This window comes from Vidua macroura, chromosome 7 (genome assembly GCF_024509145.1).
Source record: "Vidua macroura isolate BioBank_ID:100142 chromosome 7, ASM2450914v1, whole genome shotgun sequence".
In the NCBI taxonomy this organism is placed as follows: Eukaryota; Metazoa; Chordata; class Aves; order Passeriformes; family Viduidae; genus Vidua; species Vidua macroura.
Window position 1 is genome coordinate 15,897,071 of NC_071577.1, and position 24,239 is coordinate 15,921,309.

The following is a 24,239-nucleotide window of genomic DNA, read 5'->3' on the forward strand; positions in this document are numbered from 1 at the left end:
TTCCACCCTGTTTCCTGTATGAGCAGAGTTATGTGCAAAGCCCTTTTCTGTCTTCCTTCCCTTCAGAACCATGAGCAGAGGTGCCTGCAGGAGAGGACATTAAACATTGGTATCACAAGGTCCCAGGTGGGAATTCTGTAACCCAGAGGAGTGAGGTAGCAGAAGGGAGAGAAGGGGAGGAGAACAAGATGACCCCCCCCACTTCTTCCTCATGTGCATGCCTGAAACCTTACTATACCCCACTAATTCTGGAGTCTCTTTTGTGCTTTCCTCACTCACTGAAAGCTTACTGCCAGCCGGAATTTTGCTTTTATGAGGGGCAGTAACTGGGGTAGCTCTAAACATGCTTGGTGGTTTCCTTACAGCAGTATTAGTCTCTGACACAGGAGAAACAGGAAACTGGTGATGTGTAAGATACCAGACAATGATGTATAAGATGGTTGCATAAAACCCTCCCAAAGTTCTAAACTTTCATAGGTGTTCCTTTGCCCTTGGCAGATATGGGCCACCGGCTCTCTGCAGGCACAGAGTGTAGCCAGCATCCAGATGCAAAATGCCTAATTAGGTGATTTATAATTGTGTCAGTAGCATGTGGCTCACCCAATGCAGAGCATTTTGCTGAGCATTCACTTGGTTATCAAATAACCCCTCCATGAGGGGTGATTTAAATGACCTGAAACAGGCTGAAGGCTCAGTGAGGTGAGGGAGAGAGAATCCTCTGTAGCTCACCTCTGGCAGTCACCTGGGGAAGGCAAAGCCATAGTTCTTATTAAAAATCTGATTTTGGTACTTTAACCCTGAATTCTTCACACAAAGTTCATTATCAGTCCTTGGGATGGTACTGTGAGGGTGCAACCATTAGACTGCAGAACATGTTCCATCCCTTCTCCAAGTCTGTGAGCCACTGCAGTGAAGTGCTGTCCCCAGGCCCTTGGGATGAGACACCGCAGTACTTCAGGCAGCTGTGGCATCCTCTGCCCAGGCCAAGCAGCTGTATATCAAGTTGGAGAAGCCTGAGTGTTTCAGATCACACAGGACACTAATATCTTACTGGAGAATGAGCCATGTTCTAGGTATATGTCCTATCCAGTTTTTAAAAATCCCTTTCTGACAAGGTTTAAAGCCATTTATCCTGTGACAACACTTGTGAATTGAACTGCTGGAGTATGGCTTCAGGAACCTACCATATGTAGACAAAGGAATAGCACTTTTCTGCTACTGGATCCTTAGGACAGCATCTCTGAGCAACTCGCGGTGCCACAGACACAAGTAGGTCCTTTGTGAATTGCTTAGTTGCACCTAAATATCTGAAAATTACCCTTGTTACCCTTGCTCTAGACTCAGATTCTTTATCTGCATTTGCCATCACCACAGAAAACAGAGAAAATGTACCTTAACAATTGCTAAGAAAGGATTCCATGGCCATGGTGGGATGGTCACCACTTCACGACGGGATGCTTTGATGAGCCATCAAAGTGTTCTGACTGAAAGTCTGCATTTAAAAAATCCACTGCATGTGTTTTAGTCTACTACCTAACTGTAGCAATGTCCCTCTGCTTGTTTTTCTTCACAGCTCTTATTTTTATTGCTGTCTACTAACTGAACACTTTTTGTCATGGAAAGGGAAATGGGTCACCATTACCTGAACACTGTTCAAGTCTCGGCAAGATGCTTTGGCTAATTCTAATTACAGAAGGAGAGCTGGGATCTGTGTGTTGAAGGCATTTGTGTCACTTGGAGACTTTTGTTTCACAGTTGTGCCTAGTGGCAGGATTTTCCTTAAAACATACAGAGACCTCTTTTCTCATTAAATAAAACATATGTTTTCTTCATCTTGACTGAAAAGGATATTTCTCTTACTCAGATTTTCAGTGGAAATTATGAATCATGAGCCACTTTTCAACATGGGTGGCTGTTTTCTTTAGTATGTCTATATTTTCCAGTAAAGAGCATACTTTTTTCTTTGATCTTGAAACAGAAAGATTACCAACAGTGTTAGTAGGAAGAAAAAACAGGGTCTGATTCATCTGGGTTGGATTCCTGATGCAGATGAAGCTTCCTTTATCTTTTGAAGCTGGTGATGGTGCAGTAGGAAATGTTTCATAATGCTTTGCCTTGACAGTGTGAAAAAGAAAGAAGGAAATGCAGAGAAGATGCTCAGCAGCATCTCTTACACTGCCTTGATGTGGCTCCTTGGCCAGGCCAGACTGCTGAGGACCACTGAGGGTGCCTGTCTGGCTGACAGCACAGCCCTGTCAGGGGCTGAGCAGCTCCTTCAGAGATGGAAAACCTTAGGAACAGTGTTTAGGAGGACAGTGAGTACATCAGACCCTCATACAGATGAAGCCCCAGGCCAGGGACTGTTTTGCTGAATAAATATATTGTGCTTGAAAGAGATCCTTATTCACTGGCTGCATGTTTTAATCAAAAAACCCCACAGCTTTTTGAGTAAAAAAAGTGGCTTTTTTTAGAAGCAAAGTACTTTTTGCTCTGAAAGTATGCCTTAAAAATTGCTTATTGTAGCCTACAGAAGGACTGTAGGTCATAGAAGTTGCTGTCTGGCTAAGGTTTTGTCAATCAACAGGGTGGATATCAGGTATTTTTCTAGAAGCTACCTGTCCCCACGGGCAATATTTGCCAACTTCTATTGCGAATGGTGTTGTGTCATGGTTGTGACATATTGCAGCTCCCCAGATAGTAAATCCTTTAGTTTAGATTTTCTTTCCTACACTCCTGAAACCCACACATCCCTCTAACATCATCCCTCCCACACAGCCATGACAATGTCTTTAATTTCTCTTTCGTGACCACAGTGTAACCAAGCAGGGCCTTCTGCCAGGCCCTTCCTCTGCGTTCCCCTTTTCTACACAAGTGAGCCACTGTAAAGTCCTGCTGCTGCCAGCCGATGTCCTGGAGCACTACCCTGCTGCAGGAGGGGAATTCCTGCTTGGGCTCTGAAGCACAGGCATTAAGAAGAGCCAGGGTGTGGAATAAGGTAGATTTCCATGGAGCTGTGGTGGTGACTGAACAACAAAGACACAGCCAGGAGAAGGGACAGAAATGCAAGCACTGGTCTGGCTTTCGAGGATGTAGGTAGCAAGAGCTACGGAGGTCTAGCTCCGTTTCATGAGAGCAGCAGCACTAAACTCTGATTAGAGAGATCCTGTTGTCCCTTTGTCTTATGGTCCTGGTCCTGCCCAGCTGTGTGGTAGCCCCATAAAAAGGAGCATCAACACAAGCAGTTCTGCTGGCACTCAGCCAAGTGCTCAATACAACATCCATCGTTTCACTCGGCCCAAAAGAGCCTTAATGAACAAATCTTTTTTTTTTTTTTTTGGGTGGGGGGGTGGGAGTGGGTTTGGTGTGTTGTTTTGGGTTGGGTTTTTAAAGGAAGAATTATTTGACTGAACAGACAAAAAACAAGTACATTATACTTTGTGGAGGAACTAAAGGACTGAGAATCCCAGTTTTGAGCTTCCTCCTCTAGTGTTTGGCCTCAGGGGCCTGAAAAGCCAATGCAGTGCTCTCATACTCCGTAGATTATGTTCAAACTGCCACCCTTCGAAGGCAATATGCTCCCTCCTGCTCTCATCAGCTGGAGCTAACGTAATTTCCACTTTTCTCAGTGGTTCAGAGATTTTTCCAGAAGAACCCTAGGGCAGCAAACGAGTCTTCCTTCTCATCAGGTGGAAAGGGAATTCCCCCTTGCAAGTCTTTGCATGATCCAGATGTTAAATCCTAGCCGCAATTTTGAGACATGTAATACAATATATAAGCTGCAGTGAAACTTGCTGCTGCAGTGCATTGAGACAGGGATGAAATATCATTGGTGATGGATTTGCCAACAGTGTACTAAAAACTGGGAGTGTTGCAGGATTTAATATGTGGAGGACATTTCATATTTCAAAGTTGTTAATGTTTGCAGTTTTTAAAAATGATTATGCTTGATGTGTGCAGCAGCTAAATCTTTCTTGTTGATAATCAGAGCTGATTTATTTCTTTTTAAAAATTGATCTTGAGCCATACAAGATCTTATTACTCCCAAGAGGAATTAAACAGCTCAGGCTTAATCATTTAGATGAAGTTCACCCCCTGACCTCTTATTCATATCTCCAGTTCATACCTGTCCACTTCATTTTGCCAGAAAAGCTGTTTAATTCTTTCTATTCCTCCCTCTTCTCCAAGCAACCCCACTCATTGAATTGAACTCCTAATCACAGAACATAAATACAAACTTTCATCTCTCAAGGAAGTAGGAGATTTTTATGTCAGTAGGTAGACTGCTATAACCATGATGGACTGGACAACTTAAGGGACTGTGCTATATGGAATGTCTCATTGCAGCTAAAGTCAAACAAAGGCACAGACGTAGATCCAGCTCCCCAGTAAATCTTGTATGGGCAGAAGTCCCTACTGACCACATGGATTTATTTTTAACTAAATATTTTCAAATACCTATTGTTTTGTTTGGGTTTTTTTGCTGTATTTTTCTGCATGGTAACTTATAAATTCAAATGTACAGGGAACTTCCCACATTATAAAACACTTTATGAATAATGTTGTGTGATATCTTCAGTACCAATCCTCATTTTGATTCATCTGTTTGGTTTACTCAAGTTTGGGAGCCTCTTTTCCCCAGCCTTAAATAAACTTCTTAAAGCCTGTAAGAAATATGATAGAATTTAGAACTATTTGAACTTTGAAGTCAATGAAATACCTGTACTAAGGGAAAATGGTCCTGTTAGTGTCATTTCATTCCCTACCCCATATATTAGATATGAAGCTGTGGTCTTAAAGCTAATCATTAAACTCCAAGAGCATTCATACTTGGGTTAATAAATCAGCTTGGGAAGATAAACTTGCAAAATACATATCAAGGTTTGCATTTCAAACCATCTCAAGATATACAGGTATTCAAATTATGATATATTTATCATTTATCCTTCCTCCAGAAATAGTCTTTTCCAAAGCTGGAAGTTTCCAAAGAGAGATTTTACTTTTAGAAATGATGACCTGTTATAATATCTGGCTTTTTGTTTAGTTTTACTGACTGTTATTTTTTATTTTCTTTTATTTTAATCCTTTCTTGTCACACAGTCTATAGACTTGGTTCATGTTATTTTTACATATTTTTTTCTTTTTTTTTCTCAGCCTGTCATCTTTTATCTTCTTCCAACTCCTTTTCACTTGGAGGTTTTGGAAAATAGCAGAAAGAAATTTAAAAATGTCCCAAAATAATCTGGGACATTATAAGCATACTGCATAAGGGATTAAAGGAAAGAAAGAAGATATGAGACAATATGAAAAAATACTTTGTCATTAAAATATTAGGAAATACATGCAAACAGCATCATTACCTCACTGCCTAGAAACAGGCCCAAATTTTTGGTTTTCAGTTTTAAATTTTTTTTTTTCCTAAGTCCTGTTATCCACTAAAATACTATACAGGGATAAATTGCCCTGCACTCTCTCCCTATTGTGCTGTGGATGTTACTGAGATTAATTCTTTCACATGACATGCATGCATGCATGAAGGTTCTTATGGACACATATGACATAATTTTAAAAAATGTTTTATTAAGAATTAAAATATATTTTTCCAGAAAGAAAGGAGTAATGGCACCTGAGACTTCCACAAGCTTTCTTATAAGGAATATAAGTAATTTATTTCTCCAATGCGGGATGTATGTATTTTGAACTGATTTGTTCAGACTTCCATCATTTGTTGTTTATCCAGCTGCATCCCAAGGCAAACCTCAAGTTTTTCCTTCTTTCAGAAACTCTTTGTTTCTTAAATTTCCTTCTCAGTCTGGTGAAAGGTTCCAGAGGATAAGACTCTCCACTCTTACATAGGATCTTGCATCCAGTTCTTCTCATAGGTAGTAGATAGCTATTTTCACCAATAATTTTCAAACACAGTAATGTCATCAGTTTGGTGGTTTTTTGTTGTTTTTTTTTTTTTTTAATCATGAAATCAATGTATTTATGGATGTACAGAGGTGAGCTTAGGTTGCTGGGGAGGTCAAGTAATTTGTCAAAGAATGGTGACAGAAAATATAATGTGACCCAATACACCAGGGTTCCCCTCTCCATCTCTGCCTAGGACCTAGTTACACACCCCCCTGAGCCGGGCTGTGTAATTGGCAGTCCCTGCTTCATTTGATGCTTTACTCATTTTCAATGTCACAGTTAGCAGTTTGCACCTTCTCTCTGCAATACTTCTGTGTATCCAGGTGTTCGTTGAGGAAAACCCTGTTCTTGATGTGCCAGCTTATTTCCTCCTTGTCCCCATTTGCCCTATCAAATTTGAAACCAACCTTCTGTATGCCAGACAAGCAGGCTGTGTATCTCTCTCAAAAGTATCCTCTGACCAATATTTGGGGTTTTCTAATGTATCACAGAGATGTTTAGAATCAATGTACTGCTCTGGTTCCAGCAGCCCAAAGGTGTCTGGCAAGATATGCAGGCTGGATTCACATCTGGTCATTTATGGTCAGAGTTTTGATGAATTTCACATGGAGCATGAAGGATTGATCATTTCATTCACACTGAAGGCTCTGAGCCATTTGAGGCACGTCAAGTAACCCCTGAACCCTCTGGGGAAGTTGTAGAGGTTTCATGCCAAATGACAAGAGGAAGATAATTGCAATGCAGAGTCCATGAATATACCGGCCATAGGGACTGTGTTGTGTTTGTGCTGCAAGACGTGAAGAGGAGAGATTGTGCCTCCTAGTTTAGAGGCAGATCTTGTAGGTTTGAACTGACCCAAGGAGCAATTGCAGCCTTACAATATATCCATCTTGTAATATATTCCTCTGTTAGTAAAAGCATTCTGGATTTAGTTAAATAAGAGGAGCCCCAAGGTGTGAATGGCAAAGATGTATTGACAGCACAAATATAAAAAATGCAAATGCACATAACTGAGGCAGAGTGTCACAGAGAAGTCTCTGCTGTACTGTCTCAGGTTTTGTTCCCCTTCTAAACTAACCCTAAGAAAAGGGCAGGTGCAATACATGGCAGTATGGCTGTACCACAAGGGTTGGCTTTGGAGGTAGTCTTTTTTTTTTTTTTGTCTCCAGTGGAAAGTTTATCATAAAGGAGACTAGAAAAGAAAAGTTATTTCTGTAGCAGCACTACAGGAATCTTACATTTTCTTCAACTAAAAGCTGACATCTTTAACTTGTTATCATTTCATGTCCATGAGTCAGTGCATCAGGCAGGGTGATCAGTTCACAAACAAGGCTAGAGCAAAACACAGCTCAGAACAGTACTACAGTGGGTGTCACATGATTGAGCACAGGGCCATCATGAGAGCTCAGGGAGGCTGGGAAAGGTGGGGAAATGCTGATTTCCAAGTTCAAGTAGCTGGAAAACTGCTTCCAAAATTTCCATGCCACAGGCAACTTATACCTAGAATAGAAATGGAGAATCAGTTATGTGCAGCACTCATATGTCTGAATAAGTCAAAATTCTGCTTGTGTTCTGTATCCAAAACTGCTTGTGTAGTAGCTTCTGTAGGGCTTAAGTAGTTAGGAAGCTCCTCGTTCTCTGCAGAATATTTGCCCTTAGCCAGTAACACTCATAAATCTAGAAAGCCACTTCCCTACAGAGATTTTCAGTATCATGCATCATCTCAAGAATCTGAACAGAACAATTTCACATCTCTTCCTCATGCGTAAGATCATTGCTTTGCACAGACGTGAAGCAGTGGCATTTCTAGGAACCAGCCCACCATTATGATTCAAAAGGTTTCCAGATATTTTGCTTTTAGTTTTGTCTTCCTGCAAGGTGGCAGCATGAACTCCATTAACAAGATATTGTAAGAATCCCACCCTGTCACCCAGCCACCCACCAAGAATCAGTGGCAGACACAGCAAGCAGTTCTTCCCCCTGCCCCCCTCCCAGTGAAAGCCTTGCAACAGACACAAGCAGAGGTACAGCTGGGCTTGACACAACCTCAGATTCTTGGTTTTTTAGCTGCGTTCACTGCTGCCATGGGCATGTATTCACTGTTGTACTCATGGGAGTTGGATTCACACTTCTGATTCTGCCAACAAAGAGAAAATCCCATTAATTTAATTTGTGGTCACTTACCTTTGCCACTCCTGCCTTTGTTCATTAAGTAGGGCAGCTACTGTTTTCAGTGGGAATATTTAGGTCAGAATGGACATGTCAAACTCACATAGAAAACTTGGAATAAACAAACTGAAAACTAAAAACACACATTGCCCAAAAGAACAGTTTTGGTTTTTCGTCTTTCCTGAGTCAAATCTAAGTGGCTTTGCAGCAGAACAGTGCTGGAATTGCTCCACTGATGATTGTTTCCCCTTCTTAAAGAAAACAGTCAGGTGTACTGTTTACCAAAGTAATTTTGCTGCATTTCTCTTCTTTCTTTTGGTTCCAAGCCTTTAAATCAATAAACAATTCTGTCTTAGAAAAATTAAATCTGAGCTACTGTCATCAATGACTTGAATTCCAGTGGTAAATTAACAACTCAGTCTTTTTGTCAAAAAACACAGCGCTGCTGAGTATGTGCCTGTCCCACTCTCTAAATCTCATTAAATCAAGTTCCCCATCCATGACCTTTGGGAGAAGGGTTCTGCATTATCTCATATGTTTGCTTACCTTGTTCCTTAAGCAACAGGCCACAACACAGCAGACACAGGAAATGGCAAAAATGATCACGCTGATAATAATCCATAACATGAGTCCAAGTGAAAAGCAGTCCTCCTTATCTGAAAATAGGAGGGAAAAAAAAGTCATTACTGGTAATTTTCATTTTTTCCTTCTACAGATGACTTCAATTCTTTTCCCTCTTCATATTAATAGATTAGCAAAAGTGAACTCTGAAGAAGGATTTTGCTGAGGTGAATTGCCACCTTGCAAAAGTGTATTCAGTAGGAAGCAGAAGATGGCATTTTTTCAGAAAGAAAGGGGAAACTGTTGGCACACAGTTCTGAAAGTGTAGACTGAAAAGAAACAAAGCCAGGCTTGAGAGCACACTGAGAAAGAAAAGAAAAAAAACAGAAAAAATCCAACCTCCAACATAGTGTTTCAGATCTGAACAAGGTTTAAACTTATATGCAGTAAGTACCACAGGTGATTTTAAGGGCAGCCTGGTCAAAAGAAGGGTAGACTTTGTCAGTGGTGTTTGGATAGGGAGGCAAGCTGAGGTACTCAAGATTGCCCTTGCCCAGAGAAAATATAGGGTGTGAAACATTTAGAAAAAGCTCTGACCATTTGGCTATCCATACAAATGGAAATGGACACTGCAGACAAAACCAAATGTCACAGCTTGATTCTGAGAAGCTTTTTAAATACAGAGAGGATTGAGAGACAACTTGACTAAAGTACATAATTGCTGTAGCATTTCATCCTCTATCTTTGTTTATTCCTGGTGTTGGCAGAGAGGAAAAGAAAGCAAGGGAAGGACAACAGACAGTACCATGCTGCAACTGAACTGTATGCAGAACTAAGAACTGGTGTGAGCAAAACCACCATTAACTCTTTCAGTTTAGTATACTAAAGAGCCACTGAATGAAAGCCAGGTCAAAATTAAAACCTGGGCAAATAGTCTTTCTGGAGTTAGTCCAAGCCCTTCTCAGTAAACAGCCAAAAATTCTCAACAGCTGTGGATCTCTTCTGCTCGAAGGCCCTAAAGCTGAAGGTCTGCTTCACAGAGGTGAACACCATCTTCTTCACACCTCAAGGGCATCCAAGAGTTCCATATACTGCTACTAGAATGGATATTTTACAATAGATTTTCTTGAGTCCTGGGCTTTTGAAGATAGCTCTCAGAATGGATTTTTTTCCCACTGGCTAGACCTAATCTTAACATTTATACTCAGCAGCTTTAAAATGGACAAGAGAAATTGCTGTTGCAGGCAGGCAAAGGAGAGACTGCAGTACTCTAGAAGCTGTAGTCAAACTAACTTGGGTGCTACCACCACTACACAAAGCTCAGCATGGCCTGCAAAACCTGCACAAGAAGATGAAGAAATATGGAGAGGATGTGCTTAGCAGTGTGCCAACACAGCTCCACTGTTACCAGCCCCCCCTGCTAAGTAGTTTTAAGCTGCCTGGTCATTAGCTGTGTGAACTCTAGCCACATTCTTCACTGCAGCATAGCTATACCCAGTGTCTACTTATCAGTAAACTGAAGTGAGGGGAAAAGAGAACTAAACTTACCTTGGACGTACAAATAGGTTTCTTTCAGATAGCACTCTATGTAAGGAGGGGGTAAGAATATCTCCAGGTAGTATGTGTAAACGTCAATATGTTTTCTTTCCAGATTTTTAAGAATGAAAGTGGTGCTGCTACTTGAATTCTGTGTCTGACAGTAGGTGACATTACTCTTGGAGATAACTCTTTCTTTGCTCAAATGGAGTGCACAGATTTCCTTCTTTTCACGCCCTTTGAAGAGAGTCATGCTGAATTCGCTCACATTTTTGGGGTTGGGGAATGTGAAATAGAAGTTTCCATTTTCAAATTCCACCATCACCTGGCCGTCAGAGACATGGGCCTGATCTGAAGACATGAAAACAATAAGTATAGTCACACATATAGCAGTGAAAATAATCCTTAAAGTGCTAAGAAACTCATTTAAACAAAACAAATGAACCATGTGATTTTAATTTAAGGCATGTAGGTATTCAGAATGGCCTGCCTGTGAAAAGCAGCCCTCACAATGAGATACCACTGCATTATTCTGATTGTGCCAGACATTATTGACAAAATAAATGAGACCTGGCCTGTTATCTGCTCTAAGGCTGGAGAGATTACTGTTAGCATTAGATCAGTGACCTTGATAATATTACTCACTACTAAAGCTACTAAATGGTGAAGTTACTAATATTACTTACAATATCAATTACTAGATGTTGTTCAATGGCTCCCTGGACCAAACACTGTATAGACATATAATCCCTGCCTCAGTGTCAGATTGTCCTATTCATAGATAAAACATGTGGGACAAAGATGATAATGATAATAATGATCTCTGTTTTATGGTTTGTAATCTGTACCCTATTGAACATGCAATTATAAAATCATTTAGATTAGAAAAGACCCTTAAGTCCAAGCATTAGCCCAGCATTGCCAAGTCCACCACCAAACCATGTCCCTAAGTGCCATACCAATGTGTCTTTTAAATTCCCCCAGGGGTGATGACTCTACCACTTCTCCAGGCAGCCTGTTTCAATGCTACACTGCTCTTTCAGTGAAGACTTTTTTCCTAATACCCAGTCTAAATTTCTCCTTGTGCAACTTGAGGCCATTTCCTCTTGTCACTTTTTACTTAGGAGAAGAGACTAAACCCTACCTTGCTGCAGCCTCCTTTCAGGTAGGTGTAGAAAATGGCAAGTTCTCCCCTGAGCCTCCTTTTTTTAAGGCTAAACACCCCCAGCTCCCTCAGCCACTCCTTTCACCAGCTGTGTTGCCTCCTCTGGACACACTCCAACACCTCAATGTCTTTCTTGTAGTGAGGGACCCAAAACTGGACACAGGATTCAAGATGTGGCCTCACCAATGTTGAGTACAGGGTGATAGTCATTGCCCTGATCTTCCTGGCCACAAAGTAATTGATACATGCCAGGATGCCACTGGCTTTCTTGGCCACCCACCTGGGCACACACTGGCTCATGTTCAGCTGGCTGCTGACTATTACCCTCAGGACCTTTACCAGGCAGTTTTCCAGACACTCTTCCCCCAGCTTGTAGGGCTGCCTGGGTTGCTGTGACCCAAGTGCAGGACTTGGCACTTGGCCTTGTTGAACCTCATACAATTGATCTTGAGCCATTGATCCAGCCTGTCCAGAGCCTTCCTGTACTCCCACCTAACACTTCCACCTAACTTTGTGCTGTCTGCAAAGTTATTGAAGGTTCACCCCTCACAGAGGTCATTGATAAAGACATTAAACAGAACTAGCCCCAAAACTGAGCCCTGGGGGACCCCACTTGTAAGCAGCTACCAGCTGGATGTAACTCTATTCACCACCACTCTCTGGGCCCAGCGACCCTGCTAATTTGATGATGTAGCTGGAACTTTAAAATGGGATGTGAATCCCAAGCTCCTATGCGACTGCCTTAACCACAGGACCTGACTTGTCTTTATGGAATAGTCATTTGAGACATGGCATAACCTAATTCAATCAACCCAATTAGTTAGATGGCTTTAGTACCATTATTGCTCAGATAATAAAAGGCGTAGAGGACAAATGTTACTGTGTGCGTGCACCCACATGCAGTCCAGAAATCACATTTGACCCTACCAAAATCTCTATGAAAAGCTCTCAGATGTTGAGTAACTCTCATTTTACAAACTTGGAAAAGGAAAGAAAGTGAACTGACCAAAGACATCCCGCTACCTCACAGCTTGACTTCGTAAAGTCAGCAATCTATAGCACAGGAAACTCCCTCAGACAAAACTATGTTAAAATGTGCAGTAAAAAATGACAGTTTTTTTTTATTTAAGGGCAGTATATTCTGATGCAGAAAGGTATTTACAACTGTAAGCCAAATTAGGCAAATGCATCTTACCTATATTTTTGCATGCACATGATGAGCAGCTGTCAACTCCTGAAAAATACAAAGTTGTTTTCTGTTTAAAATTCAAGAAGAGCAATGCAGGAACAGAAGGTTAACCATGCAATATTAAGATGCTGAAGCTATTTTATAATTTGTATCACTATCCTATCTGATACTTTCTGTGCTACACTCTAAAGTCATATGATATGATAAAAGAATGAAATATAAAAATCAAAATAGAAAGAAAATGCTCAAGATAAGAATTTATATTGATCATATATATAACATTCACAAATTCTTAAAACACCTTGACAAAGTAATACTTGTACTTCAGAAACAGAACTGACATGAAAGTAAAACTCTTTCACCAAGATACTGAGGAAATCTGCCTGAAATAAAAAGCATATTTTTGATTTCTCATGAGTCCCGATTTTGCAATAATCCAGCATTATGCTTTTCCCAGACCAAAGTACTCATTTCCATCAATGTTTGTTCTGCTTCCCTCACTGCTTGACACAGCACCAAAATATAATTATCTGGATCATGTTCCTAAACATACATCAAGAAAACATTCAAGCAATGCATATGGTTTTGATCCTTTTCAAATAGCAACTTTTTCTCTTATTGTTCATAGGTGATCTTCATTACACAACACAGACACATTTTTAAGAATTGTTGTGGTTTTGTTTTTTAAGCCACTGCCTCCATCACCACACACCATGGCAACACTTGAGAATGATTTGTATGTCAGTACTAGCAACATAGCAGAGTCTGATAGTGTTTCATTTGGAATTCTCCTTTTTGCAGTGCCCTAAAATTAAATGTTCAGACAGATAAATGGAAAAAAAATTCTATCTGCTGTTCCTGTTTTCTGATAGCCTGAGTAAGTTCTTCAGATGCTGCTTAGAATGAAATATATCTACATCAGGATTTTATGACACTAAGGAAATACAGGGCAAATACTTAAAGACTTTGATGCACTATCCTATTCTTGTTACAGCTGCATGGTAGTCTAGATAGATCCACACAGAGCAGACCCCCAGCTGTGCCAGGTATTGCACTGATTGCATAGTATAAATAGTCTTTTTTTTCCAAGGCACCTGTTATCTTTGACATTTAGCTTGTAAATGCACAAGAGCATAGGATCATTCTCTTTTGGGTACCTTTGTATGATCTCAACTCCTTCAGTCTTTTATTGTTCATGCTTTTTTCCTTTTTGAATTCTTGCTCCTCAGTTACTGCCATTGGCAAGGGCATTGAAATGGATTATATTCATTTAAGATACCTTTAGTGTGACACAGAAGCTAATGGACTTCTGGAAGACACTTTGTGATGCTCAGTTAGAGAGCAGTAAAAACAGTTATCCTTTCTTGACTGATTTACCATTTCCCTAGTCATCAAATTCTTCCTGGTTTACGGTGCACAGTCAGCACCCTTATCTAATTCTGTGACAGTTCTAATATCTGTACTTCTCTCAGGACTATTACTTTAGTATATGATAACAGACAAGGTATTTAGCAACTTGTACCACTGGTGTGAAGATAAGACACAGAGAAAACACACAGCTTGCCAAGCTACAGTGAAATAGAGCTCTAAAACCACTGAAGGCACAGATAGAAAGTGCAAGCCCTTAAAATTTTATATAGTCTGAAAAGATGAAAGCAAAGGTCAAATAAAAAAATAATTCTTGATGACTTATATGTTGCATGAAGAAAGAAAACAGTTGCTATGAGAACAGCATTTGAGATAAAGGTCATTTCAAATGCTCTGTAGTTTGACATCCTGTAGTTCAGTAACACATACCTTTAAAATTAGGCCAAACACCCAACAAATTATTTAGGGAAGGGAAGAAAAAAAACAAATGTACAGTAGAAGTTAGGGAGCATGATGAATGCATAAGCTTATCTGATATTTCTGAGAAGCACCTACCCGGAGTTGAAACCTCTACATTTGTCATTGGTCATCTGAGAGTAAAGGCAGATGCTGACTCTGCCAGGGCAGCTACAGAGCCAAGTGGTGCAATGCACCAGTGGAGCCTGGGACAACCCTACTCTGAGCACTAAAGTAACAACTTCAGATCTGTTTTCTCTGTTTTTCTCTGAGAATAGTTCAATTTCACTGTTAGCTAATGAAATTGCCCTTTCATACCATATGGGTTAAAATGTTTGTCAGAGATCATGGTTTTAATCCTTGTTTTTAATGAAAAAGGGCAGAGAGAGGTCATTAAGCATTTAGTTCATGTGACCTTGTGGCAAGCTGAAAGATTGTTTTGTATTCTCTCCAACCCAGAAGCCTAAAATGACTGTTTTCAAGGAACATTCAGTAAAGTATTTCTCTGAATGAGCATTTTGGTAAATGTGATACAATTAGTATTCCTCTGAAACAAGGGCCATAGAGAACAGTGTGCTTAGCATATGATACAGGCAGCACATTTTAGAATTAGATTAACAGTGCCTGAGACTAAAACACAAAATTGTCTACATGAATGACCACAATGGGTGAGAGCTGATATAAATTTCCAACTCACTAGCTATTCTGCATCAGTTCCTAATTTGAATGCACTTGCTGAATACTAAGAAATTGCTCGTTTCTCCTCCCTGTACCTGACTGCTGATCTTCTGTCCCCATTTGTACCCATTCATTCCTAGGTAATCATATGGACCTGTAGCACTCTGTTGTTAATGGCTGGACAGATTTGGGATGTTTCTTGCCAAGCTCCAGTCAGAATGAATGTACATTTAGTAGGATGTTAGATAGGAACCTGGGGTTTAAACATCCAGTAATATTGAGAAATTCCCTGACTAATTCTCCCTAATTCTACCTCAAAAATATGTGAATAGAAGTCTACATTATGGTATTGTTGAAATTGAACAGGAGAATTTCACTGGTTCAGCAGTAAAAAATGCTTAGTTTTGGCTGTAAGATTCCTTTTTGTTATTTTTCATATAAAAAGATTATTCAATTGCATATAAAGGTTTGAGAAAAGAGGAAGAAAAGGTTTGAGAAAAGTTTGTTTCCTAGCAGTGTCACAATGTGGAGTTGCAAGAAGTTGTTCCTGGTTCACCTGATGTGAAGCAGAGTGCCAAAACAAATATTGTGGTTTAGATATAAGTCAAAGATATTAACATGTGTATGAAAGTTACATCTTATTATGTTAAGCTCTGAAGGAGAGCTTGCATGTGTGTACATTTGTGTATAAGTGTATTTACAGTCATGTACATTTCCACCTCAATTTCATCTTTAGTGCAGCAGGAAAACCTTTTGGCAGAAGTTTGGGAATTTCTGTGGTAGTGTGCTTGGATACTGAGGCCAATGGAAGGTGTGTTGTTTTCATTTGAATAGGATTGCATTTTTGAGCTTTCTAGTTATTCTTTGGCAGACCCAGCACTGTTTGAAAACACTGCTAATCCATTACACATTTTGGTCCTAACAGAAGCTTAAAAACCACTTTCAATCACTTTTCAAGCTTGAGGTTTAGACCAGGAGAATAGAATAATGTTAGTTTGTTTTCTTGCTGTTTGTATGATCTGCCCCAGCTCCCAGAAAACTAACTAGCTGATAAAAAGAACAAGCATCATTTCACTTGTGTGTGTTTGTCTTTGAAGATAAGCAAGGAAATTGCAGACCCTGCCTTTAAAACAAACACATTTGTTTTGTTCATACTAAATGCATAATGAAACTGCACATAGGTTTCAAGTTGCTATAGTTTCGAACTTCCAAGGCACGCTGAAAGATGACACTGCCAATTTAGTGTCATTAGTCATATGCCTAAAACTAGCACATTTCTATCTTTCAAGATCCAGGATTAAGTGAGGAAGGAGTGCTTGTGGGCAAAGCAGTAATGGCCCAATTTATTCTAGGAAGCTATCTTTATTCTGAATTATTTCTATGGTATAACTTATGTTGAGAAATACTGAAATTCATATAAAACATACCATGGAAAGAACAGCCAGTTGATAATATTTCAGAAGCCCTTCTAAAAAATTACTATGATTTCCTGCTGTATTGACAACAGGAGATACATCGGTGAAGAGTGATAACGTTTTGTAAATGTTGGTGTACCAAAGCTCATGTGCAGTGCTTCATAACAAGGGCCTCAAGTGCTATGGAATCCTACCTCCAGCTCTGTACTCAAAAATCCCATTGCCTGTGTTTCTCTGTGGGCAACAGAGAGGCTCCCTGCTCTTATGAGCAATTTCTTTATCACAATTGGTTTATCAAATCATAATGCACATATGCACACATATATATCACCTCCTGTGACCTATTTACATCCAGAGGTCACAAATTATGCTGAGAACACTGTAAGACAAAAAACATGAGAGATACCATTTTTTCTTACATGCAGTCTCTTTCTCTTATCATCTCCTTTGTCCAGTCCCCTGCCTAAATCCTATCCTCCATATTTGAAGGAAGGGAGAAATGCTGGTATCAGACAGAACAATTATTTGCACCCTTAAAATTACAGTTTATTTCTTCCCATGAGGAAGGGCTTTCTAGATAGCTTCAGTCACAGGTAAAAACATGCTGGTCAGGTATTTGTGCTAAATTGACTAGGTGAGAAATAACCAAACTGAAAGGATTTTTTGTTAGTAGATTTAGGAACAACTTTCTAAGGAAAACTTCCTTTAGCGATACCGATACAATTACTCTTCCTTGTGATTTCCCCCATCTTTTCATTCTATCGAAAAACTCAGCATGCTATCCATATATTAGTTAGCCTTCAAAAATGTATCTGCATTACCTAAAGAGCTGAAAATTAGTTTTTATTTATAGGATAGCTGAAGCTCTTCCTGAAACCTCAGGAGTACTTAAATTCTATCTCTTTTCACTAGAATTTCAGAAACAAATACTTAATAGCCCTTGGCATGACCATCAAAGGAGTGTATTTAGATGGTGTTTAGTAACTGTGCACACTAAATATGATATATCATACCAATCCTTGGACAGAATATGAATGTAAAAAAAAGACTCTCCTTAATCTGTTATTATCTGTATTTCCATGCTGACCCATTAATATGTGTGTTTCAGAGAGGTTACAGGTAAAGCTGTGATATTTTACTTTACACAGCTGGGATAAAACACTGAATCTTGTTAAATGCTACATCCATGTTTAAGGCTGGACTGAGATTGGTGCTGTCACTGTGCACATTCTCAAACACAGCATAGGAATTCCATGATTCCTTTTAAATCTGTGTTTCAAGCCTGCACCAAAAGGATCTCATCTACTCTTCCATGCCATATACATTTTTCATTGTATAAAAATTCCCTGCTGAAAAGAGAGCAGGTTTAATATTGATAACTTGGTTTCTCTTATTATTCACTGTCATGCTGCTATGAGATCTTATATCCATCAAGGGAAGCTGGCTGGAGCACTACAATCTCAACAGCTAAAGGGTAACACTGAGCAGATGAGCTAAAGAACATAAACAATGAAAACTTGTACTTTTTCATTTCAGAGCAAACATCCAGTGCTGGCAGGAATTCTCTTCCCACCAACTCTAGTGATATTAAAGTTGAAAGCAGTCTTTTTGCAGCCAGTACCCTCCATTACCTTTATTCCTCCAACCCCTTGCCATCATGCCTCATGTACTGTCTCCATCATTGGCTAAGTTATATTCTATAGAGAGACACCTACTGCAAGGAGAATAATCCAAAATGTTACTCACCGTACAGCGCTTCAAACTGAAAGCAGAGGACACAGAAAGTTACAGCAACTGCCTTCATGCCTGCCTGACCCAGAGGCATCAGCCTTCTGTCTACTGTGAAGATGGGAAAGAGCACATGGGTAGAAAAGGAAGTGGTTTGTGGGCTCTGGGGAAAACTGCAAGATAATCAGAATGATTTTTTAATTTAACATTTGTCCCCTGACTACATTATAGCTATGTCAGCATTACCTGTTGCACATAGTTGGTTTAATGCTTTATTTTTATTTCCTACCTAATGGCTTGCTGTCACAGACAGGAGGATGAAAGACTTTCTGACATTACTTTTGATGTTCACTTTGCAAAGACTGGTTTCTGGTAAGGTCTATCACAATAGAGACTGCAGTCATCTACAGTAGACTTCTGCAGATGGCTGATGGTCAGCAACTAGTATTAACTTATAGTACATACATATTTGTAACTGGTAACCTGGTTTCTCCCCACCAGTTTCAACTGGTTTTTCATAAATAATGGTCCTGCTCTATGTGGAAACCACTAGTTAGTGGGGTAGGAGTCTCTCATGTGTCCTCATCCTGAAAATCATGGGAAGAACATGGCCAAATTGCAGAAAGATCCCTTCGGCCCTGTGACTTCTGAAAGCTTCACTGCAGCGTGACTTCCATTCTGGAGATCAGGCTTGTTTTGCCTGAAGTTTCATGAGAAACTTCATGTGGCTCTGTGAGAGGAGATCTGACTCAGTGCCCTAGGGCCTTAGGTCAAAAGGTTCTCTCCTTCCCTCTTCCTTGCCTTTGTGCAGCACACTCTGTCCTGGCCTGTTATCCATCTTTATCCTGGAAATGTTTTAGGACCCTTTGTAACATGTTCTACAATCACTTAATCCTGACTGCTTATCTATGTCTATAATACCAATTTTAGTGCAGAAAATATGCAAGAAAACCAACTTCTAAATCATGTTTAATATATTAGATGAATTAACTTTGCATTTTTGATTGCACGAAGATAAAAAACACAAAGGACTGCTAGTGGCGCCTGACAGACACTGCTGGGGTTGAGTTCTTGTAATGATCAAATAATTGGAAAATAACGGGACTGTGTTACAGATTCACTGCTACTTTATACTGTGTAAGTAAATCCTCACATTTTGGTTTACTCTTCTTTGAAAAGTGATTTCATGTCTTTCATTATTACCACTAAAGATCCGTTCACATGGACATTGGCAGAGTTTTACTTTCTTCAAATCTTTCCAAAGCCCTGCAAATTTATGCCTTTTTAAAAATTACAGTCAGAAGTAAAACTGAGTCAAATCAGATGTTGATCTAAATTTTCAGCTCAAGTCTCTGGGGCCAAAATTAAGTAACTTGAATTAGAGAAAATTTCTGCAGTATGCTTTTAGCTCTAAATCCCAAAAGTTTATGGAGTTTCAAACAATGATACACCTACAAAACATACATCTGACTCCTGAGATTCACCTATGAAGTTATAAACTATGTTGGAATATACTGAGGTTCCAGGTAGGATCATCTTTTTCATCCCCTATAAAAGCTAATGGGAAGTGCTGAAAGAACAGACCAACCATCTCCTGGGACATGACATTTACTGCCCCCCTAATAAACTTAAGAGTGGCCTCCAGAAAGGCCTATAGTAAGAAGAGCTGCTGATGTAAAGAATTAAGGGTGGAAGAGAACCATGTGTCAAGTACCCCTATGCACATCCTTGGGAGAGCATGGTGACAACACGCAGCAGAGATTGAGTCCTACAAAGCCTATCACTGACTGGGAAGGCCAATAAAGGTGTAGGGGAATGTACTCCATGTGCCAAGTTTTGGCCACTTTTTTATGAAAACAAGCTTTAAAAAAAATCAGTATAGTTAGGGTTCCAAAATTTGTTGTCTTTCTTAAAAATTTAAACATTTTGTTAGGAAAGTAATTTTGTTAGAGAGGATTTTTTTTTAACCAATATATTTCTTTTGGAGCAATCTTCTCCTCCCCTCCCTATGACCATATCAGTTACATCAAGGCAGAGATGATTAAGACACATCTATTTCACTTTTGGGGGAAGAATAGCTAGGAATATAGCTTGGCTGGTATTCATCTCACTACAAAAATTGAAGAAAGTCTCACTGTCCAGTTTGTATATGTCAAGTCCTCTCTCTTTACTATAATTATAGCTTCAAGTCTACAATTACAACTTCTCCTTTTCTGCTTCTTGGCACTTGGGATGGCTAGAACACACTGACCCCTTTATTTCAAAAGGGTCAAGCCCAAAGAATACTTTGCAGTACATTTGGCAGCACTCTGAAGCTTGATCTAAACAGTGATTCCAAGTGTATTTGCTGATGAGCCGGCAGAGCCAGGGGCACTCACAGCATACATTCAGAAGCAAAGAGACTCTAAGTCAAGCTCTGCACTCAGTGTGAGGGATGCTCCCCTTCTAGTCCCACACCAACAGAGACTCCTCCCCTGCCTTTCAATCTTTCCATCTTTGCCTCGCTCCCCTGTCAGCGCTTATCTACTTCACAAAGACATTGTTACTGCAATTTTGAAGTGTTTCTTCTAAATACCACAGTCGGTTATGGTTAAACACCTGGAACAAATAGTCTGTTTCCACAGGCTTCCTACAAGTGTAAGCTATTTTTGCTCACAAACACGTGTTTCCTTTTTCCATCCTCATTCATTTCTCTTATCTGTGTCTTGATTTTCACTCTCCCATCTACCTATGTTTGCAAACTGGAAAATCCTTACGTGAATTTTCATGCCTTTAAAAATGCATTCAGTGATACACTGAGTTCCAAAGAGAAATGGGCTTGTTCATCCCTTGGTCCATACGCCAGTGTTCTCTACTACACAGTCTTCAGTGCTTCTCCCCTCTAACTCAAAGTGACTTGGAAACCAACACTTCTGCAGTTTCCCCAAGGACACAGCAAAGAATTTCCCTGTGTGTATGATGTATATTTTTCTTTGCTCTGTTTAATCACATAATTGCTGTTATCACTCAAAACAATGTCCATGTTGGCAAAATGATATTGCATGGTCCACTGTGAAACCAAGGTGCAGTGAAGAATTTTACTCCATTTCACCAGCAGTTTTCCACTTCTGCTCACGCATGAGCAGCTGCCCACAGCAATATTCTCTCCATAGAATGTTTTGCAATTCTTTCTGTAGAGACTGCTACAGTCTATCCACACAAATTATATTCCATTGTCTCCTGCTGTTTCTCATTCTTTGCTTCAATATCTGGCCTATATTCTCATGACTCTAGGTCATTCCCTCAGGGCTGAAGCAGAAAGCCTCTACACTCATGGTTTTTCATTTCCTGTCCTCCTAATTGAGAAGGGGAACAATGACTTCCACTGTGCTATTTTTAAAATTCTGTGATGGCTCTAAATCCCCCTCCCCATCTGCACCACTTCACATTAGGTGTGTAAACAAGCTGCAGTCATTCAGGATGTAGAGATTTCAGCCAAAACGCAGCTCATGTGCTCCCTCATTTGTTCTGGTACCTCCTTTGCTGATATATTGGTCTGCTCACTCCCCCAGGCCTGTGGGCATGCTGTAATATTTTCTCCATCAGTGTGTCAGTAGAGGCAACTGGGGTTCAGCTCAGCAGCCAGGCAAACACCTCCCTGCAGAGCAGATCTAATGAGACAGTCCCCTTTGGGGTGGGATTGTGTGTGGTTTTGCTTCTTGATACAAGCTCAGTTACCCCATTAATCACTTATTTTTGGGGTTTGGCTTTTTTTTCCTTTGGATGATGCTTGAGAATATTTGTCATCGAGTTTCCTAAAAGAATGGGAAAAAAAGTATATTAAGGAGTTTAGCCCAGCTCTAAGGCTTGCAAGGGCATTGACCTATAAATTCAGTTGACAGGTGCTGAGTGGCAAATTCAGTCAATTCTAAACAGGTTGCCTAGAGAGGCAGTAGATGCCCCCTCCCTGGAAAAAAACCTGACCTAGTTGAAGACGTCACTGCTTATTGCTGGACTAGATGGTGTTCCAAACCAAACTGTTCTATGATTCTAAATGCCTCTTCAGAACCTGGGACAAATGTCTTGGACTGGCTGACTCTCAGCTGAGAGCCACCTAGGAAAAGAATGTCTCCATCTGATTTTAGGAACTGCTAGGGCTCTGCGCATCCAGCCCTGTCCCTCCTGCAACACAGTTACCTAGAAGAGGTGCTGAACACTTCTTCAGGATGGGTGTAGACAGAAAGGGCCCAGTGAGGCTCGTGTGCATGTTCTGTTGGTGTGGACTGCAGACCCACAGGGTGGCTGGGTTTTACTGTCTTCAACAACAACAAAGGTAATGACCATGCTCCTGCCCTTCGAGGTGTACTGGTAAGAGGACCGTGAGCAGCAGGTACTTTTCACTGGCATATGCCAGACTGTGCAGGAGGGCTTTAGGAAAATACAAGGGTTGTAGATGGTCTATGTTCATGGGCAGTGTTCCAGAAGGAGGAGTGTGTCTTCTGAACAGTTCCCTATGGCCAATATGCAGCTGAGTGGGACTTTTTTACAGGGCCCCTTATATCTAGGTTTGGAAAGGAGGTCTTTCAGAACAGATGGCAAATATGTAAAACCCAAGCAAAGTGCAAAACAGAAGGCCAAGACTGTTAGTGCCTGGCACTAGAGGGAGCAGTGCATGACAGATATATGGATGTGCTGGGTGACCATGGAAGTTATTCTAGGTGTGACAGTGACAAATTATAGACATTTTGTAAAATTTTCACACCCGAAGTCTTTCAAAGCTTGCAGTAGGGTGGGCACCTCTATTATGTTGTTATCTGGTCAGCTACCTTTGAGGAGTTAGGATGGAAAAACCTACATTCTGTGGTGATGCTTCTGGTTTGTGGTGTGGTTTTTATCTCAGCATTGTTGTGATTACTTTTTAAAGGTAAACTCGTGCTACTACTGCCTTGACAATGTAACAAAGAGAAACTTTCTGCAACAGAAACAGTCACCAAAGTTGTGATGCATTCTTGCAGATAACAGATAAATGAAAATTTATGCTGAAAATTGCAAGGACAGGTGAAGCAGCACAACGCTGTCTTGGACTTCCAGAAACACTAAAGTGGCTGGAGAAACACACATGCTTTTCCCAGCTGACTTAAACTGCTTTTGGAAACCCTGTCTCTCAAGTGTCTCCAAGCCAGATTTCACTATTGTTGTTAGTGGTTAACTGGAGCTAGACTTAGACAACTCAGGCCCTGATGGATTTGGGGAGTAAAAAATGAAATCACAAATACGTAACTAAGTCCCCTCTATTTTGTGTCTGTCATTCAGAATCTCACAGGTTACAGACTTGGGAACAAAGTTTTTTGTACATGCAGGCCAAGGCTACCGAAGGCAGTACTCCTACCTGCAAAGGTGAGATCCTTCGCTCCATCCAGCCGCACTCCTCTGATGGGTGCCAGAGCAAAGACAACAAAAGCTGGGTGCCCTGCAGTGTCAGCCCCGGGCTCCTGCCGCAAGGGGTCGGTGAAGGATTTTTTTCCCCTTCTGCAAGAGAAGCTTCCAAGAGCTGCCTTTCAGGCTGGGCTCACCTGGACACTGTGACGCATTGTTGACCCGCGGCCGAAAGCGCTGTAGCCCCGGGTGACCGCCCAGCCCTGCCCTGCAGCGGAGCCGCCGGATCGCGGCGAGCCCGTGTCCCCGGGCCGCGGCCGGCTCTGCGGCTCTGCGGCTCTGCGGCCGCGCGGGGGCGCTGCGGGCCGGCCGGCTGAGGCGGCGAGCGGAGCCCGGGGCGGCACCGCCCAGCACCGCCGTGCGGATCGGGCCAGGCCGTGGGGATGGGGCCGTCCCGTGGGGATGGGCCAGGACGTGGGGATGGGGCCAGGCCGTGGGGATGGGGCCGTCCCATGGGGATGGGCCAGGCCGTGGGGATGGGGCCGTCCCGTGCAGCCAGTGCCACACGAGGGGGCTCGCCCTCAGCCCGGTCTCGGGGCAGCCGAACTCCTGGCTTGCAGTGCAGCCCTTTAGAGTCACCCTGCACGGCCCCGCATCGGCCCTCACGAAGGTACAACTGCTCTCTGTGGTTTCCTAGAATCCCACACCA

General features: G+C 41.1%; 1 protein-coding gene across 2 annotated transcripts; it reads right to left on the reverse strand.

The window, feature by feature from the left end:
- Nucleotides 1-5,557: 5,557 nt before the first annotated feature.
- On the reverse strand, nucleotides 5,558-23,727 carry LOC128810231 (inducible T-cell costimulator-like). 2 transcript variants are annotated; one of them, XM_053982916.1, is made up of 7 exons: nucleotides 23,544-23,727; nucleotides 18,194-18,283; nucleotides 12,537-12,575; nucleotides 10,189-10,527; nucleotides 8,626-8,735; nucleotides 7,957-8,047; nucleotides 5,558-7,410 (listed from the first exon to the last, which is right to left on the reverse strand). In XM_053982916.1, the coding sequence occupies exons 2-6, from the start codon at nucleotides 18,270-18,272 to the stop codon at nucleotides 7,958-7,960; spliced, it is 657 nt and encodes a 218-aa protein (XP_053838891.1). In that variant the 5' UTR covers nucleotides 18,273-18,283; nucleotides 23,544-23,727; the 3' UTR covers nucleotides 5,558-7,410; nucleotide 7,957. The 2 variants fall into 2 exon arrangements, with proteins under 2 accessions (XP_053838891.1, XP_053838890.1); XM_053982915.1 differs by having other exon boundaries at nucleotides 18,194-18,286.
- Nucleotides 23,728-24,239: the final 512 nt, after the last annotated feature.

Bases quoted from the DNA above. Each gene is read 5' to 3' on its own strand.
- LOC128810231 (XM_053982916.1), bottom strand. From the start codon at position 18,272: ATGCCTCTGGGTCAGGCAGGCATGAAGGCAGTTGCTGTAACTTTCTGT. The intron at 12,576-18,193 runs GTGAGTAACATT...TGTATTTTTCAG, and splicing joins TCAGTTTGAAGCGCTGTACG to GAGTTGACAGCTGCTCATCA. The intron at 10,528-12,536 runs GTAAGATGCATT...TCATGTCTTCAG, and splicing joins ATGTGCATGCAAAAATATAG to ATCAGGCCCATGTCTCTGAC.